This window comes from Equus asinus, chromosome 5 (assembly GCF_041296235.1).
Source record: "Equus asinus isolate D_3611 breed Donkey chromosome 5, EquAss-T2T_v2, whole genome shotgun sequence".
NCBI lineage: Eukaryota > Metazoa > Chordata > Mammalia > Perissodactyla > Equidae > Equus > Equus asinus.
The window spans coordinates 44,886,207-44,907,523 of NC_091794.1; the positions used below are offsets into that span (position 1 = coordinate 44,886,207).

Sequence of the window (21,317 nt, forward strand, 5' to 3'; positions counted from 1 at the left end):
TTATATTAGGTGAGATTTGTTTTGTGACTATATAGGTTATTACATCTGATAAATAGAGAATAAAGATTTTTATAAATGTTCCATATAAAGAGTGTGCATTCCTTATTATATTGGTGCAGCAATCCTTTATACATCCAGCCAATCATGCTTTGAAAACTATGTGGCTGTAACTTTGTTAATTGTTCTATATATTTTCTCTGTTAATTACTGAGATATGTTAAAGTTTCTCATATGATGTTAAGTTATCAATTTATCCTGGCAATACTATAACATTTTTCTTTGTCTCTTTTTAGACTAGTTCATTATGTATTTGCAAGTTTGGACCTGCTATATCTTTCTGATTTTTATATAGAATATATAAAACAATTATTGCATATATCTTCACCTCAATTTTTTTTTCCTAAAGTCTTCCCTACTCTGATATTAATATAATTACTCCATCTATCTTTGGCTTGGCATTTCTCTGATACATATTTTCCCAGTATTGCATTTGCTTTTGCCATGCAACCCAGGGGGCATCTTTGGCTTGGGGACAATTTTTATGCTAATTTATTGGCCTGGAGTTTCTATATTACAATAGCAGTGGAAATTCTGAGCCATGGTTTTTGATTTCTAAAGGCAGATTTTTTTCAACCAGAGCTTAGGTAGAAGAAAGCTTTCCTCCACGAGTGTATGAGTTTCTTTCTACTCTTCCTATTTCTACCTCATTGTCCTACTTTTATAAAAGGATATCAGTTACAACTCCCTGATCCTTAAAGGCACAAAACCATGTCCTTTGTCCCCATGTGAATGTTATATTCCAACTTTAATTTATAGGATCCATAACCTCCCAACACCAGGCAACTACAGGGTGAACTTTATTACTTATTTCTGATTTTTCATTCTGTCTTTATTGTTGCTTCTGGATATTTGAATTTCTTTTATGATAGCTGATTTTTAAAACATATTTTCTTATATTTTCTATAGAGTTCCTAGACATTTGTTCCTGCGTTCATAGGTTTGGATCCTAAGCATGGACCTATTCCACTCACCAGCCATGCTATGGAGGCATCCCACGTACAAAACAGAGGAAGAGTGGCACAGATGTTAGCTCAGGGCTAATCTTTCTTGCACACAAAAAAAAGATTTCAAATTATTTAATCCTGCCCTCTTCTACATCCTGAAGTTTAAGACTTGTATTAAAAATAAACACAGAGATCTAAGAAGGTGAAGACAACCTTTGCTCTGAAGAGGAAGCCATGGTTTCATTGGATTTTTCTAACTGACAGAAGGACTTTCTTATGTATCACTGGGCAAAGCCCAGGTCCAAATAACAACGTATAGCATAGCAAAAATCAGCTTTTCATCTATTCATTTATATCCCCACATGTGATAATGATCCTAATACATCTTGTTTTATATTATTCCATACCCATGTCTGAAAACACATATACAGAGAATCTGTTTTCTTTCACTAGAAGCAGAACACTGATCACACTTTCAGTTTTAATAATGAATAGTGAATAATGAAATTGAATCTTGGATAAATTTTCACTCTCTTGATGCACCTATTGCTGTTGGCATTGTTCTTAATTTGAACGATTCATTGATAAGGCAATAGCACACTGCATAGCAATAACAATAGCAATCCTATTCTTTGGAATTTATCCCAAAAGAATAATTGTTATCTTTGCAGTATAATCTATATCAATTACAGGAAATAACATAAATATCCCAAACAGGAAAATGACTTAGAAAATTGTGATAAAATATGTAGCTGTTAAAATGCAAAAATAACTTGTAGAATCATGAATACACTACAAGTGAAAAGAATAGAATACAAAGAGCTACACATAGTGACTGAATTTAGGTAAAAATGTGTGTGTTTATGGACAAAATATTAGAAAGGTGAGATTAATAAATGAAACAGAAATTGAGTGGGGAAAGCCTCTCCATATCTGCTGGGGTGAACTCTTGATGTAAAGAGGCTTGAGCAAAGCTTCCCCCTTGGGGCATTTATTCCTCTCCTCCAAATTCCCCGGGTGGTGGAATCAAAACCAAAGAAGACTGTCTCTTCCTACTGCTGCACCTTATTTCATGGAATCCCTGAAATCTGAGGCTGCCTGGGGAATTAGCAGAAAATGAGGGTGGTTTAGAATCGTTCCATAGTACCTGGGGACACATTAACTCTCTCTCATACAAACCCAGGAAGATATAAACTAGGGCCTGAATTCAGCTCTGCCCTCCTCTAAGTTGCAAGAAGGGTAGCTGATACCTCAGGGCAACATGAACTCCCAGAGTAAAATACTTACATGTCTGAGGTTCACAACCACATAAAAGAAAGTCAGCACAATGAATACTTATGCCACCCCAAGTAAACACATTGAAACCCACGGTACATGAATTTAATAATAAGCACTATAATTAAACTCAAGAGAAGGGAATGTATTAGCAATAAGAAACAATCAGAAAGCATTTTAAAAAAGAGGAAATAAGATGTATGGAAAATAGAACAATTGAAAGAAATATACCAATAGATAGGATGAGTAGATAGAGATAGTAAGTAATGGATAGAACTGAAAAACAAATTCCAGAGCTAAATCAGATTGAGAAAGTTTTCCAGAGAAAAACAGAAAAGCAGAAAGAGAGAAAATACAAAAGTACAAGTAAAAGATATGATGAATAGAAATAGGAGTTCTAGAAAAAATGCCAGAAGAAGAAGAAAAAATAAATGGAGGAGAGAAAATATTTGAATAACAATAATAATTTGTCCAGTAAAAAGGGAAAACATATATATACGTTATAGTGAAATTTTAAAGTTTGAAAGACAAAGAGAAAAATTCTAAAAGTTCCCTGAGTGAAAAAAGCAAATCACTTACAAACAAACAAGAATTAGATTGATACCAAGCTTGTCAAAAACAGCATGATACAGGAAGGCCATAAATTAATGTTGCTAAAGAAAAAAAAAATAGCAAGAGGAAATTTGAACCTAGAATGTTTGGTGACAAGGAAGTGAAGGCAATCTAAGTGTCCATCCTTGGTGTAATGGACATATAAAATGTGTAGTAAAGCCGCTCTTTTAAATATTATGTAATACCCAGAAACATGGAGTAAATGTACACGTGACAGCAAAGATCGATATTAACCACAGGGTGCTAAAAGAAAACAGTAAGAAAGAGAATAAAATATACTGCTCAATAATATTTATGCAAATTAATCATTCATGTACTCAAAAACAATGCATATTTTCTCCCTCTTTCCTTTCCCTTCCTTTCTCTTCCTGAGTGAGTCAGTCCTAAATCCATTAGACAGGGTTGGCCAAGGTTAGAACCTCTGACAGTGGCAGTAAATAATGATGCCACTGTGGCCCAAAGCAAGGGGTCAAAGACCATGTGACAGAAAAAAGCCATCCCAATGGGTTGAGGTGGTCCAGCACAGGGTAGCACAGGGTATCACAGGGTATCAGGGCCCAAGCATGATGAATGTGTGTGTGTGAGTGTATGTCTGTGTGTGTGTGTCTATGTGTGCATGTGAAAGTCTGCATATGGGGAGGAAAGCAACTCTTAGTTTAATGAGAGAAGTCATTAAAGCAGACTAAGGGCATCCCCACTTAGGACCTGACAACAGGTAGTATTAGAGCCTCAGGGAGTGAAGAAGTTAACTGTATTGTGGGCGGGGGGGCAGGCAGAGCATTTGATTTGGGTAGAAGAGCCCATGTGTGGCAGTGCCTGGCTTGGTTGTCAGAGCTATAATGGAGTGATAAAGGCATTCTTGTGGAGGAGGGAGTAATGGCATCAACTAACTACACTCAAAGGAACTGATAATTGAAATAAAAATATTCAGGATAATGAAAAACAGATTTCTCACCGTCAGAGAAGGAATTTACAAACATGAAAAGAGTAAAAATCTAGGTATTGATATGTACTTATGGTTTTATATAAATATATAAAGAAAGAAGTAACACTCCAGCAGCAATGAGCACATCTAGAATATACATATTGTTTTCTAGACACCTTTCTCCAGTCAAAGGAACTAAGACTTTGGAGAAATGGCTGATAACAAGGTTAGGGTAGGTAAATACAGGATGATTTGGTACATCTTGCTGTGTCAAAAACTAAGGAGATACTCAAAGAATAATGAGCATATGCCAAAGGACAGAGAACTCAGGTTGAAGTCGCTATTACTAGCTGACCTAAGACAATTTGAGTATCAAAATAAAAATAGGTTTGGATTATACCCTATTGAATAAATTAGGAATATAAATCCTAATTAATGTAATAAACTGAACTGTATGAATAAACAAAGGAACATACAAACAAATAGGAAAAAAAAAAGCTCTGCTGTACAGCAGAATGCCAAATAATAAAAGTAGAAGGGTTGATGAACTTGGAAGGTCGCCACTGGCATCACCTTGGTAATGACTTCTTGGGCAAGAAGCATCAGTGAATGTTGAAACCAGTGGGTGGAGGTAGGAAGGGGTGGGGGCAGGATGCGTGCATGATTTCAAATGCTTATTGATTATAAAAGAAAGAAGAGTAACTTCAGTGAGGAGATCTGGTAGACACCACCTTAATCAAGTAATCAAAGTTAGTAATACAAGTAATGGGACAAATTGATAACCACAATGGGAAAAATACAGTCTCACTTCTATAATATTACTGCCAAACATGCAGAGTCTGGATTTACTCATGAGAAAACATCAGATAAACCCAGACTGGGGAATACTCTGAAGATAACTGGCATGCAATCTTCAAAGATGATAAAGTGATAGAAGTCAAGAAAAGACTGAAAGTGTTCCAGGTTGAAGGAAATGGGAGATCTGACAGCTCACAACACGTGGTCCTAGTTTAAATCTACATGCTATTTAGGACATTACTGGGACAACTGGCAAAAGTTGAATGGGGCCGATGGAATACATGTAGAAATGTGTGGGTGTTTAATTCCTGATTGTGATGCTTTCGCTGTTTGTGTAGGAGAATGTCATTGTTTGTTGGAGAATTCAGATGTGATAGTTTATCATGTCTATAGCTTGCTCTTGGGTAGTTGAAGAAAAAGTTCTTTGTATTATTCTGGCAACTTTTCTATATGTCTGAATTTATTTCAAAATAAAAAATTACTTTTAAAATTAGAAAATCCTGGAGAACATTTAGATATAGTTTATTATTTAAAAAGCCGGTGCGTGTGTCTGTGTGTATATCTTGCTACTTTAAGAGAACATTTCCAGCTCACATTTGCCAAATGTTTTCTGTCTTTCATGTTTCAAAGTTTGATGGCAGCTTTAAATTTGAAATGTGAAGTTCAAAAGATTTCAAGATGAGAAAACGTGTTCCACTCAGAGAACATTTGTATTCAAATAGGGTGAGAAGTGTCAGAGCTAAGAGACATAAAAGTAGTTGCCTCTTTCTACTCTTTAATTTCACCATGCTCAGAGAAAAATATCTGCTACAGAAATTATGCTCCAGATATAATTCTGTCTTGAATTTTTGTTGCTATTATGAAAGCTTGGCTGGTTCTTCTTACTCCATAGCTAACAAAGTCCTATTTCCACCTGCCTTGTAAGCATAACCAGTATCTAGGAAAACATCCCAACCTTATTTAGAGGCATTTGAGGATGATTGCTGTTAACGCTGAGCCCCAATTCTAATAATTAAGCCTCTGTTGGTTTCTTAGGTACAGTTCTTCCCAGAGTTCTTAATGTTAATTGATTACTTGTCTCATTCCATGGACCTGTGGACCTTTCTTGGCTACCTGACTCTACAATAGAACTTCTAGCATTGGGGCTCTGAATTGTTTTTTATTTTTCAATCTCCCTGTAGCCTAAGGACTGAAATCTCCTCTAGAATCACAGTTTTAATGATTGGGGCTCTGTAATCCACTAACATCTTCCCTACATGCCAACTGCTTGCCTAAATATCTGAGTATAAACTGCTTCTGGATTTGATGCCATCATAACTTGTATAGCTTTCTGGTTGATCCATTTTTCCATGTGGGATCTCTCTATTGCCAAATGTTTTTCTTTTTTTATTTTTTTGAGGAAGATTAGCCCTGAGCTAACATCTGCTGCCAATCCTCCTCTTTTTTTTTTTTTTTTTTTGCTGAGTAAGACTGGGCCTGAGCTAACATCCATGCCCATCTTCCTCTACTTTATATGTGGGACGCCTACCACAGCATGGAGTGCCAAGCTGTGCCATATCCTCACCCAGAATCCAAACTGGCGAACTCAAGGCTGCCAAAGTGGAACATGTGAACTCAACTGCTGCACCACCAGGCCGGCCCCCACCAAATGTTTTTCTTAACCAACACTGTTGGTTGGCATTATATCCTTTAGATCAAGGGTCTTACTCAAAATATTTATCAACTGATATGGCATACATACTGACAAATCAGAATGGACTGGCAGCAAATAACTGGAATGTCCACATCAATGAATACAAACTAATATCAGACCTGTCACAGATACCATATTCTTCCTGCCACACCGAAATTTTATGCATTTCAGTCTATCCCCAGCGAATGCCACCTTACATCAGGAGCAGGGGTAATTTTAGCCTTAAAATCCAACTATGTTCACTGTGTCCCACCTCACCTGAATCAATAGGGCTATGTCTTACCATATACTGCATATGACAATAACATCAGCTACAAGAAAATTTCCTTAAAAATTTTTATCTAACAATGACAATAATGAGTTTTCTAACACAAACCTTAAGAATTAATTTAAAGTTTACTGGAAATACAAGAGATAGAGGAACTGGTTGAATAAAATCACAAAGAAGCATCCCACAAATCTAGAAAGTAGGACACACGCAGTAACAACTGACTTGATTCCATAGACAATTCAGCGTCAAAAGGAAAAAAAAAGAGGATCACGTCAGATTAGAAGAGATGCAGTTTGTAGGCCTGGATTGGATCTTGGTTTGGGTAAACTCACTGTAAAAGATTGGTATGATTAGTAAAACTTAATATAATCTGTGTTAAGATAAAGTTTACTATCATAAAAAAGTGGAGATATTTATTGAGATAAACAAATTTCAAAATAATACGTGTAGCAGGATTTCATTTTGGTAAAAAAATATATCTATACTTATATATCATAAATCTAGTAAGATTTATATTAAGTGTTGATGGTAATAATTACTAGGTGATAGGAATGTGTTCTGAACTGAATTCTGTCCCCTCAAAATTCATATGTGAAGCCCTAACCTTGCAGTTTGGCTGTATTTAGAAATAGGGTGTTAATGAGGTAATTAAGGTTAAATGGGGCTTAAGGGTGGGACCCTAACCTGATAAAACTAGCATCTCTATAAGAGGAGGAAGAGACACCAGAGGTCTCTCACTTTCTCTGCGTGTGCACAGAGAGAAGACAGTCACGTGCAAGCCAGGAAGAAAGCTCTCAGCAAAAACCTACTTTTCTGGTCTCTTGAGCTTGGACTTCCCAGCCTCCAGAACTGTAAGAAAATAAATATCTGATGTTTAAGCCACCCAGTCTGTGGTATCTTGCTATAGAAGCCCAAAATGACTAATACAGAATGCATTGTTTTGTTTTCATATTTTTGCTCATCTCTCTTTTCTAATTCAATAAACATTAACTGCTTTTGTAATAATAGATATTAAATTTTAAAAAGAAAAGTAAAAGTATGCATTACTATTCTCCAAATCTGTCTTAGTACTGTAAAATTTGGGTTCTGAAAAAGTGAGACTAGCATACAAACATTGAGTGAAATGTTTGCTATTTGCTTGATCTCTTTCACCACATACTTTTAAGCTTAGTAGCCACCCCTGAGTCTCCAACACGCACATATACACATCCACATCCACGTGTGCAAGTACTCTTGTGAGCTTGCATGCATTTGGAAAAAATACTTAAAGTTTAATTAAATATTCTTTTCAATTAGTAAAATTATCTAAATATGAAGATATTTGAAGACTAAGAACCAGAAAAAAAAATAACTTTTACCCTCTTCATATCCATTATATGGGTGAAAATTGATTAACAGATTTTCCACATCTTTCTACCAAACCATTCTACAAATCACAAGTCATCAAAATAGTCAGCAGACTAATCAACTGCAACACTATCAGTGTTGCATATTTTTCCATTTGTCCATCCATACTTGTTTTCACCCTTCACCTAGCCTGTGCTCCAGGGGTTGATCTCCACGGACTCCATCTGTCCGGCTCCTTTAGTCTGGGCTTCAGGTTGGGTTTAGCCAATGGAAGGCATCAACAAGTGATCAGTAGGTTGGGTAAGAGAAAGATTGGAGTATTTATTTTCCATCACCCTCCCTGGCTAGTTGCTCACTGGCAGTGACTACATTCCTTGATTGAAAGCCACAGCTCCCCTCATACTGCCCTCTCTTACACCTCAAGGATGTGCCAGTTCCTGTAACTACTCTCTCTTCTTGTCTCTTCAGGTTTAGGAGTAGTAACAATTGTAGCCTTGGGGTAGTTCACCATTTCTTTTCTGTTTTCCTTTACTCATGTACACCTCGTGCATAGGCCCTTGACTAAACTCCCTTGAACTGAAAAATTTTTAGTGTATTAGAATATACAAATAAAAAATTGACAGAACTACAAGGTAAAATAGACAATCATCATGGTGGGAGATTTTAACACTAATAATAAAATATAGAATATTTGAACAACCTGATTAGGGAACTTAGTTTAAATAGATATTTATAGAAGTCTACACTTGACAACTATACAATACACATTCTTTTCAAATACCCATGAAACAGCAATCATATCCAGGGCTATAAAGGAGACATCAAAGAAATGAAATCATATAGAAATAAAGTGGAAACAACACATTCTAATGAAAATCCAAGTTGCCAAATTCTGCCTGAGAAGAATGTGATACCGCAATGCCAGGTAGCATGTGAGTGCCTAAAGCATGGCAGAGGGAGTCAGGAGAGGCTACTTCCAACTTGAGTAGAACCCTAAAGGACTTTTAATGGAGGAGATGACATTTACCCTGAGCTTTAGAGGATGCTGGGGCTTTACAACTTACAGTCACAAACATGTAAGACATATCTGGATAACACTGAATAGAATAACAGGGAGAGATACTGGATACATGAAAGAAATAGCAGAATACTGAACTAGAAATGCAGTAAGGAATTCGGCAGTTTCTAGCTTAGCAAATGACGACATCAGCCCATTGTGAAAAAAGTATCATCAAAATACACAGATATGGTATGCTCTAAAGGATTTTATCATATGTATAAACTACAAAGTTTAGTTGGAGCTTCTGTTATTTGGAAGGAGCGACAGGTACTTGAGAAATAATGTGATAAGAATATAAGAAACTGAGAAACATTGAAAGTTGGTAAACACTTGTTAAAGGAATTTTGCTTAAAATTGCACATCTCAGGCTGTCTTTAGGTCTTTAGCAAACAAAACAAACAAAACTCTAGACTGAATCTAAGCTGAATCATTTCCTAAAATCAAAACAGTCAAGACAGAAAGCTGGAAACTTGAGAAGTCCTGGGTGAATGACAGATCTGTATCACCCTTGGTAAACTCAACCTTCACTCCCCAGGAAACAGAGAATTGACTGTACTTTCTATGGACTTTGGACAATAGGTTTCCCACCTATGTTCACTCTGTTTAAGACCCTTGATGAAGAGTCCTTCAAAGTGATTGTCGGAAGCTTTTTTTTCTTTTGTCTGAGGACTTCAGAACGGCAGCTCATGAAGGCCGATCTTTAGTTCTACGGATTACTCTGTCATCAGCTTCCAGCTCAGACTCCTAGGTTCACTGTGCAACTGGCAACTTGAAGAGTCATAACTTTGGGGTGTCACCATTGCACAGTTTAGTGACTGCTAACATCCAGCTCCCATTTGTCACAACACTGATCAGTCTTCCCTAAAGTAGTTTAGCTCACTGAACTTTTTTGTATAGAGTGGCCACTATATCTATATGTATGCTATATAGAAGTTGTCTGAACAAATTAAATTGGCCCCTATGTTCTTCTGGATATTTCCCTCCATGTTGATGGCTAGAAGTTATTAAAGCCCACCCTGCTCTAAAACAAGTTATCAATTCTTTTACTTTTTTTAGGCCTACTAAGGAATTCTCTCTTTCGGAGGGCCCAAAATGGGCCATACCATATCACATCCATATCACTCCATTACTACTTGAGATATATATATCAATATATATATTCATATACATGCACACATACACATATGGATATCTCAAGACATTCTTTAACCAGAATAGCATAATGTTCTACTAGATTTTCCCACATATAGCAACTTTGGGGTCACTCTGAACAGGTTGATTAGTCTCATACATAACAAAAAATACTGCTGGAGTCCACTGTACTAACATCTCTTGTTCATGGATATTTTCTGAAAAGTTAATATGTAGTATTTACCAATAAATTTTAACATAACCACAATTTGTGGACATGCTCAATACATCTTTTTAAATCTCTGCTCAAGAAATGATAAAAATGCATACTTTCAAGTAGATGTTAACAAATTAAATATATATATTCATTTGAAAAGATACGATCCAAATTTCTAATGTGAAAAAGTCATCACTGATGACGTTAAGTTTTATACATTTTTTCTATTCATCAAAAGTGATTCAAACATATTAAAATTATTTTAACTTCATTCATTTATATTTTTCATCCTAAAATACATTAATGCATTTTACACTTTGTCCTCTCCTTTTTTCACAACATTCATGGTTTTGAGCCACAAGCTCAGACTGATATCTGAAAATTCAAATTTCCATGTTCTGATTGACTCTCCAGGACAAAGACCGACAACATGTTAGATCGATGGGTAAGACCTACAAAAAGTAAGACGATGAAAAATGAAATGGAGTCAATATTCAATTATCTAATCAATGTGAACAATCCATATATATTTAAGCAAGAACTTTTCTCCTACTTCTTTTTCTATTCCTCATACAATTTTCTTAGTTCTCTCAGGACTTTTCCTACAAATGTCCTGGTCTCTAATTCACTTCATTGGGTCTATTTCATGAACGTAATATTTAATTCCTTTGTTTAGTTTAAGTTTTATGGTCTGCATCACTTAGGTACCTTTTGGTAGCGAGCAACTGAAAATCCAACAATAAATTAACTGGAAAAAAATGAGAATATATTGACTCATATATATGGCCAATTCAGTAGATTTGTTTTCAGATATGACTTTATTTAGGGCTCAAATTATGTGAACAGGAGCCTCTCTTCTCTCTCCCTTTATCTATCTCTTTCTCTATTTTTATGTTCTCTCCATTATCCACTTACACCTTCCTTGTGTTGGCTCCATTTTCAGGTAAGCTAAACTCTCAAGGTCCCAAGAAGACTACCGAAAGATCCCAGGGCTACATGCTTTCTTGTTCAGCTCTAGTATTAAAGTGAGTCAGTGCTCAAACAAAGTCCAGAAATTGAGTCTTGGCCCTATTTGGCCAGCCTTAGATCATCCTTGAACCAATCATCATAATATGGTTGATGTGAAATGCCAATAGACTTGAGTTAATCAAGATCTATTTCTAGAGCTTGAGATGTAGTTAAACCTATTCATACTATATTACGGGAAAATGTTGGCAACAGTTCCAAAAGCAGAAGGGGAAAAGGGATGCTAAGAAAGCAAATATGATCAGCAAATTCCACTACATTGTTGTCTGGACTTTAGAGAATTCTTAATTCAGTGTACATAAAGGATTAAATGGGTAGTATAAATAATTAGTTGATTTGCACACATATTTAATATTCTCCTGTCCAAACTTCTGAGTAAAGATTTTCCTGCACTAAAGCTCAGGTCTATACTCAGAAAATACAACAGTAAGATATAGTTATAATACAATTTAAATTATTTTTTAATGCATAAACTATAAGCATTGCTCTTGGTGCTCAAAAATATAGCACCTCATTCTATATGCTTTTCATGTCCCACCCTGATACATATCACAGTGAGTAACTAAAGTGTTTCATGTGTTTATGAGAAAACTTAGAAGTTAATTATCTTAGCTGTATTCAGCAGCATTATTGTCCAAACAGTGGGGTAAAGGGTCATTATCCTGCATTTAAATTTAGTTTAAATTTAACAAATCACTCACAGTGCTTAATCAATTGGGAAATCTAAATGTAAATTTAAGAAAGGTGAAAGAAGGATGCATTATAACATGAAATGTCTTCTCTAGTTAAATATATCTGTCTGAAGTTTTCTATAACCAATAATTACTATATCCATGAGAAAAACTTGATATGGCATAATTCCTTAGAAAGCAGGTCTATCTTGTTGCTTCTTTAACACTAGAGTTGTAAACAGGTTTCAATATGTATCTCAATGTTTCTTCTAAGCTTCATACATGTTGCTAATTTATTGTGGAGATACAGCTGGAGAGTGCCATCTTGCTTTGCTATGCTCTTGTTATGCCAAAGTGTAATGTATTGGAGAGGAAATTGATAGTTTTTTGATAAAAAAAGATACTTGCTAATCTAACATTTTACAGTATACAAAAGTACTTGGACATACATCATACTTTGATTCTCAGAACAATTTGAGATAATGGAAGGTTAGATACCCTTCTGTAGATGCAGACATCCAGGCTTCCAGTAGGGAGGTGACATCAGAACAGTCATGGAGCTAATGTGGGGACTATCAGCATGTTGAGGGCAGAAATGTAGCTGGAACACATCAGGACCTCTGAATATTTATTGAATTAACCAATGAATTAATTAAATCTGGTCCAGTGCTTTCCTTACAACTAAACTATTACTACAGTGGTTTTTGCATATTTTAACAAATAGAACCCATGATCAATTTATGGAGCTCAGAACAGAAAACAGAAAAAATAAGCTCCTTGCAGTCTGCTTCGATCCTGCTTTGAAGACATAGGCTCATTCCTGTTTTCTACATTTCCCACTTTGCTCAATCGATAAGTAGTTTAGGGCTCTCAATCTATAGGACTTTGAAAAGTGTCTGTTTCTAACAGAGGGCCACACTGAATGTGCTCAGGTTTTTTAGACTTCTTCAAAACAATTTTTTTGTATACTTTTGTTATCAAGAGAAAAACAGATGTGATCAAACAAGGGTAGTTGGGCCTCCAGGTCTGGACACAAAAAACAGAGCCCTCAAGTAGAATTTCACAGCAACCAGATACAAATTTAGCAATATGTAAAGAGAGTCTGTTCTTTAGAATTCTAATGCTGAGGCTGGAGGCAGAAATAAGATGCAGTCCGTGGCTTTCATCCCACCATAGGTAGCTTAACGACTTTAGTTTTATCCTGTGTGGTCCAACAAGGCCTGACACACTGCACTGCAGTACAAGAAGCATCTCTCGGGCGATGATGCGTAAAGACAGAGGGATTTTTTTAGTCAATTGCTGGAATTAGGCTTTAATGCTTTCTACTAAAAGACTTCATACCCCAGATAGCTGACTGCTATCCACTGAATCTTGGCAGGCAACAAGACTGCTGAAGCTGAAACCGGGAAGCTACGCTAAGCAGATTGTCATGAATGTACAAAATGCTTTATTTGTAAAGCTGCTTTTCCTTGTTGCAGTTCAAAATGCTTTTCTTCTTTTTTTAACCTCTCAGTTTGGTCAACTGTGAGTCTTTATCAAAATCACTTTCCAAAATGTCCCTTAAAGAGCCAAAGGAGAGAAATAAATGCTCACCTCATCAAAAATAAATGTTTTCTTGGAGGATAATCCTAAACATATCAGTTTAGGAGATTAAAAATGATCATGGTCCTTACAAAAGCTACAAGACACATAGAAAGCCATTAAATACTTTACCATTATTTGGAAGTTCTAGAGGGCTACAGACACCATTTTTGGTTCTATCTTGCGGTGAAGAGATCAGTTTTGCAACGAGAGATGCTGAGATGGGCTGCACAAGGAGAGAGGTGAGGTCTGACCGGTTTTGCCTAAAGCTTCCATCTGTATTCAAAAGAGAAATGAACAGAATCTTTAGTAAACAGAAATTAAAAACACTTGAAGGAAGTTTTCTGTAACAAGTATTTAAATATGAGCGGTAAGTATATTTTAGTTCATTTCTTTGTTTATTCCTTAGTTATACTCTGCCTACTTATTTAAAATGATTTGAGGTACCTCATAATAAAAATTCAGTCCAAATACTATTATGTATCCTAGTTAATGATGGCAGATTGTATACATGCATTTACCTCCATTCTTCCATAAAACTCCACTGAAATGATAACAAGGAATAAGAAAGCATAAATCCACAGGGGCCAAGAGAATAAGACACAACAGCAAAAAAGATTCTAAAAGCTGGAAAGCAGATGCATAAGTGTCAACTGATACAACAGACCCAAGGAGACCAAAATCTAAGCCAGCAGGGGGAGGAAGCTGAGAAGCAATGCAGTTTGTACCACAGAGCCCGGAAAGGTTTAGGAATTGGCAACACCAGCTATCTATTAAAGGAGGGGTGAGGGAGAGGCTGGAAACAGGAGGATTTGATGAAATTCTGACTGTGAAGGGGTCTCTCCTCCTGAACCCCTCACTCACCCAGTCAATGTGAACAGTGCTTATTATAACCTCCCACCACCTTCCCTCCAGCAGGAAACTGAAAGTGGGGTGCTGAATCGGGAGCCACCAGACACAGTGAAGGGTAAGGCTTATATTTAAAATGGGATGGTATCATGATTGCTGAGACTCTTCAGATGTTTTACTCTCTTGGAGCCCAGAATCTTTTCTTCCAGGTAGGGCAATGGAACATTCATTTGTAGTCAGTTTGACCAGGTCAATGGGGAATATATAAAAATACCAAAAATCTGGAAGTCTACCAACAAAACAACTCACTCAAGATATCTTACATTAAAACCCATCAGTCAATAAATTCCACCATATACAGAACTTCAAATCAATGTAATTTTGCCATTCTTAAGTAGGAGCTCTCAGCCAAGGACAATTGTAAGACAGAGCATGTGCTGCAAACCTAGCGAGGATAAGAGTAGGAGGTCAGGAGGCTGGGGGAGAGAGGTGTCCGGGAAGATAAAAATAATGAGAATACTAGATGTGTGCTAATGTGATGAGAGAATATTTACAGTAAGATCAAAGAGTTAACATTTGAAGAGGTTCTAGACATACAGAAAAATAAGAAATGAGACATTTATTAAATATAATATAAAATGAGACAATTATTAGCTTCAAAGGGAGCAAAAAGTTCTTCGAGAAGGAAATGTAATCAGCGGATGATGTGAATAATACATACATAGTCATAATAATATAAGTAACGACTATTTAACACAAAAATTGGTATCATTCTTTAGGAAAAAGGAGAAAAGAGCAAAAGTCAGAGATGAGGCTACATGGAGATTTGCAAAAGAAAATTAAATCTTTATCTTCCATAGTGGTAAGTCAATATTATGGATAAAACTGTAAAACGAATTCAATTTTTAAGCATGCTCTTGAGAGACAGAGAGGTAAATGTAAAAAGTAGGTTACAACTAAAAATGTTCAAGGCAATTAAGTATTTGCCTTTGGGAGAGAGAAAGGGGCGAGAAGACACAGGGAAGGACCGGAGAAGGTGACGTGGTTTTACAAATTAAGCTTCGTAGAAATATTTGACTACTTATATTCACCTATAACTTTGAAAAAATAAAAATTAAATAACAACAAAGAGAGAAAACAGCTATGATAACACATGTAAGAGAAAAATAAACAAGTACTCAGAGTAAAGAGAGTGGAAAAAATTAAGCTGTGTTTAAGGAAAGAACTAAATACTTATTCAGTTTATACATTTATACTGACTCAGAAAAGAAAATACACAACAGAATGATTCTATCAGGCAGCCAATAATGTTTGTGAACCCAGAAGTATGTCTTTCAGGACTTTTATTAGGGAAAGTAATTGCTAAAGGTTTTCTCAGAATTTAATTCGATAGGACTGCAGGGGGTGCAGAGCTCAAAGATACTGGTACCCAGGCTCCAGGAGGCAGATTATAAATGAGAAAATATGTTACAGAAGTATTTCCTTAATTTGTCATCTGGAAAACCACAAGGCTAAAAAATGATATTTGGCTTAGGCCTGCAGCAGCTATAGAAGTCATGGCTTTGAAGAAAAAATAATAAAGATGTAAGCTTAGGATCAGTTTTGTTATAGAAGCACAGTGCTGGTCTCCTAATTTAGTATGAACCCCTTTTATACGGATATATGACAGTGCATTTTGACCACCGTGTAGTTCATTGCCTCCTAACCTTTTTTATGTCATAGGACCGAGACTAGCTATATAATTTGCAGGGCCCAGAGTAAAATGTGGGACTTCTTGTTCAAAGAGTATGAAGAATTTCAATGCGGCAATAGTAGAGAATTACATCAATTGTGGGCCCTTCTGAGTGCGGGCCCTGTGCAGCTGTACAGTTTGTATGCCCATGAACCAGGCCCTGCGTGGTTCACAGAGAACCGCTGAGGTGAACTGAAGGGGATTTTCAGACCACAAGGAAGCTGCTCTCAGCTACAAGTGACCCGCCCTGAGTCCCTGCTGCTCCAGGCTGCACCTGGGGCCCTTGAGATTAACATCTCAAGGCACAGAGAGTGTGCCTAAGCACACCAGCTGGGAAGCCCTGATATAGCCATCTCCGCTTCTCCCAGCATGTACTTTCTCCCTCAGCCATTACCTGTGGAACTTTAGTCTACAAGGGACAATGAAAGAGTATTTATGGGAAAGGTGCAATCTGTTATTTTGAAGTTTTCATGGATGTTAGGTGCTGACACATTACCATCACAAAATGAAACTCCTTATAATGCTGCATGATTTCATCTCTCCCCAGTTCAAATACTGAACTCTTTCACTTGCCATGCAAGGCCCCTCACAGTCTTAGACCTTATATCGCCAATATAATTTCCTATCATTCTTCTCCATACATGTTATGCTGAAACTTAAGCTGTCCCGTACACATTCTGTGATTTACATCCTCCGTGTTTTCTTTAAGCCATTCCTTCTATTTTACTTGCTCTTCTCATGCATCATATCCTGCCTGAATGACACAATCCCTTCAAAGACTAACTCACAAGTCACTTTCTGCACCTTTTTGGCAGGGCTTGTTATTTCTAATTAAAGCCACGATGTAAAAACACCGTTTTCCCCCTCTAAACTCTAAATTCTTTGAAAACAAGGACCAAGTTTTCTACATCATTGCATAACACACAACGCCTAGTACACTGCTGGGAACATAAGAGAAGCTCAACAATTAATGGAAAAAAGAAAGAATGAATCAACAATTCTTTGAAAGAGGGTTTCAGTGCCTCTATGTTGCTGCTTTTCTGAATGCCTAGAAGATGGAACAGGGGTGCAACCGAAGAATGAATTATAATTCTCTTAATCCTACACTTGTTCTACATTTGTGCTCTCTCCCCAGCTAACTACCCTCCCACAGCACACCTATCACATAGGCTTTCAAAACCCATCCATCCCCATCCACTCACTGATTAACCTTGCTCTAGAATTACCTTTTGCGGTTAAAAGAAAAAGTATTTCTATAAATAAACTCATATTTGAGATATATTTATCTGTTAATAAAAAATCAATAACTGTATTCTTTTTTCTCTAGAATGCTCCATTAAGCATATGGAACAATTCATTTAAAAGTTAAATATGAGTGAATCCTAAACCATAATTGAACATGTCCAAATTTTCGATTTTTTGTGCTGCATGACTAATAGACTTGCATTAGTTTTGAAACATCCGAAGTAAGAGGTTCATTAATTTTTCACCTTCAGCTTAATGGAAATTTGACAAACAGTTCAACTCTGAGAGCAGATACTAAAAGCAGGACTTTACAGGACACTGAGATTAAATTATAGACAAAAAATGTTAAAAAACATTTATTGAAGAAGTGCTGGGAGAAGAATTTTTTCTCCTATTATTGAGAGACTTTGAATAAAATCAAACATGTGTACCATTTTTATCCAGATATATTTTAAAACCTATCTAGGAATTACAAGAATCCGTTAGATATAGAGTCCCAAGTTTGATTCCATCACTGACTCACTGTTTGAAATGTAACACATAAATCATATCACTATGATAATATTGTCATCCCCTCTACTATTCCTGAACAACAAGATGATACTGGAGGCGCTTCATTAGATCAGACGCCTTGAGTCTGAACCACAGTTGGTGAAATTTAGAAGAAATGAGGTTAAAAATAAGTAAAATGTTTTCTTTTTTTTTGAGGAAGATTAGCCCTGAGCTAACTACTGCCAGTCCTCCTCTTTTTGCTGAGGAAGCCTGGCCCTGAGCTCACATCCGTGCCCATCTTCCTCTACTTTGTATGTGGGACGCCTACCACAGCATGGCTTGACAAGTGGTGCCATGTCCGCACCCAGGATCTGAACCGGCAAACCCCAGGCCGCCAAGAAGCAGAACGTGCGAACTTAAGCGCTGCTCCACCGGGCTGGCCCCGTAAGATGTTTTCTAATTGTACATATTTAACAGCCTTTGCATTATGCTTTTTCAAATTGTTGATGCTCATTTCAATCACATCTGGTTATGTGTATAAAGAAAAAATGAACGCTCTGTTAGCCGCCAGCACTTTTTTTGTGTAGCAAGATGGAATTCTTTTGAACTCAAATTAAAAGTCAGTGTATATAGCAAGTGCTGATTACCCAGAGTATCAGGAAAGATAAACCTCCAGAGACTAGAAATCTTAGACACTGGGATCCTCAGAATTAAGGCACCAAGTGGTGATGTGAGGTAAAAAATATGTTGGTAAATAAAGTCAGAGGGGCCTCATGTGGATCCGTGATGACAATTTGCTGCCACTGTGGAGGAGACTACAGTTTTTGAGTTGAGGAGTATAACGCAACACTTGGCACCTGACTCTGTGTGTGTGTTTGTGTGTGTGTAAACATGAGATCCATGCAACATAGTGTAAGCACAGATCCTACAGATCTTTTCTATTCAATTCTATTCTAGGCCTCGGGCAAGCAGCATTGGAATGATCTAGAAACTCACTAGAAATGCAGAAGAATCTCAGACCCCACTGCAGACTTTCTAAATTAGAATCCAGCAAGATCCCAGGTGATTCACATGCACATTAGATAAGCATTGGCCTAAATCATTCTATACTTTTCCAAAACACAATTTACGTAATTTTACGCAGCAAAGAAGATATAAAAAGTAGGATGAAAAGGATGAAGAATAGCATGTGTTTGCTCATCTTACCCAAAATTAAAGATGATAGAGCCTTTGACTATATCAATAAACCCCAAACCAACAATTCTCTCAGAGAGTCTCCATTAAAATGGGTAACAAGTCTGTTCATATGCTATCACTAAACAATAAGCTTACAATGGACGAGAGCATTTCTTTTTGTTTTATCCTTTCCTCAAAGAAAAATTTGGTGATTCAAAGATCAAAATTACATTTTCAACACTATTTCGGTCATGAAAAAATATTACAATAGCTAACTGATTCGACTTTTTTCTTTTCTTGATTTTCAACTATTTTAATTTATTGTAGTAAAAGACTGACAAAGCTAAAGTGTAAATACTTCCCACTTGCCAGAAAACCATGTGATCAGAAAGCTTAAAAAAGAGAGATTTTTAAAACACATTTTGTGCTGCACTTTTATGAAAAAGACCCAAATATCAAATAAGCAAGTTGATATCAGTGATGTTCCCCCAGAATATTTGATTTGACTTTCCCCAGAGGACTGCCACATTGACAGAAACCAGACCATTAAATAACTGGCGCAAATGTTTTCTCATTTTTATTTTAGCTCACAAAATTTACAGTTATTTCCCTGAAATGACCAGTGCACTAAATTGGCTAGTCATTTTGTTGTCCTTGTAAATACAGCTGCTCCTTTATTATTTCAGTGTTTTATAACCACTGGTTATGAATATCACCATCTTCCTTCAAGCTAGTCAAATTCGGTACTCTGTCGTTTAAGATATTATTAAAAATAAAACACTTGCTTTAAAAATGCTTTGTGCTATGCACTCTTCTCAGAGCTCGCTCATGCTCTCTGCCTCTCTCTGTGTATATATATACACACCATACCCACGTACACACACACATATATACATGCACACGTGCATTTTTTACGACATAGGATTTTTATTACTAATAGTTATTCTCATAACTAAAATTAAAATTACTATTTCTTTAATTTTACAACCTATTTCCTGTGTCTTCTCAAATTAACATAAATTGTCAGTCTAAAAGCTGACTGATGTGTTTACCCAACTCTCAGATGTCACTTTGTCCTTGTTACCTGTCCCCACACAAGTCCCTGTGTACACATATAGTAAACACTGCTCTGTTCTAATTTCCTTTTTACTTTCTGCTCACTGACCAGAGTGTAAGCTTCTTGGGGGCTCATTTCACTGCTGTATTCCTGCGGCTTAGCACAGTGCATAGTAAAAAGTAGGGGCCCAGTGAATATTTTTTGAATGAATGATTATACCAAAGTGCAAATGAATAATTTTGTTTTGTCTGATCATGAGCCTAAAACTCATGATTCATAATACAAAACTTGTAATCACAAAGTTCTAAAAATGAAGACACAGATGGTCTCAGCGCCTCATTTCATTGGTCCTCTCTTCAGCTAAAGCATTCTGCCAGGTTCCCTGGTAAATATCACGTTTTATTGCTTAGCTAATCTGTAGTAAAAAGTCATGTTAACTTTTACATTAAAGGAAATAGAAAGTAACCTACTCATTTGTCAATCAAAGTGTCTATATATTCTGATACTAAAAGAGCACAGATTATGTAAAGTACAATTTTATTTTAAAAAGTAGTGCACAGAAAAAGTCTTTGTTAATATTAGTTTGTTAAGGCAATCATGCATCACTTAATGGCAGGGATATGTTCTGAGAAATGTACTGTAAGCAATTTTGTTGTTGTGCGAACATCATAGAGTGCACTTACACAAACCTAGATAGTATAGTCTACAACACACCCAGCTATATGGTGTAGCCTATTGCTCCTAGGCTCAAACCTGTACAGCATGTTACTGTACTAAATACTGAAGGCAACTGTAACACAATGGTATCTTTGTGTCAAAACATAGAAAAAGTACAGTAAAATTATGGTATAAAAGATGAAAAACAGTATACTTGTGTAGGGTGCTTACCAAGAATGGAGCCTGCAGGATTGGGAGTTTCTCTGGGTGAGTCAGTGAGTGAATGTGAAGGCCCAGAACATTATTCTACACTACCATAGACTTCAAGAACACCGTACACTGAGGTCACACTAAATTTATTAAAAAATATTTGTCTTTCTTCAATAAATTAACCTTAACTTACTATAACTTTTTTACTTTATAAACTTTTTTTTAACTTTTTGACTCATAACAACACAGCTTTAAACACAAAAACACTATATAGCTATACAAAAATAT

The 21,317-nt window shown here is 36.3% G+C and overlaps 1 protein-coding gene across 9 annotated transcripts in view; it reads right to left on the reverse strand.

Annotated features, from left to right (window-relative positions):
- NAALADL2 (N-acetylated alpha-linked acidic dipeptidase like 2) overlaps positions 1–21,317 on the reverse strand; it is a 1,281,993-nt gene that overhangs the window by 353,597 nt on the left and 907,079 nt on the right. For all 9 annotated transcript variants that reach the window (XM_070509419.1, XM_070509420.1, XM_070509417.1 and 6 more), the window contains one exon: positions 13,744–13,887. In XM_070509419.1, coding sequence (XP_070365520.1) covers positions 13,744–13,887 — 144 coding nt within the window. The remainder of the gene's footprint in view (positions 1–13,743; positions 13,888–21,317) is intronic.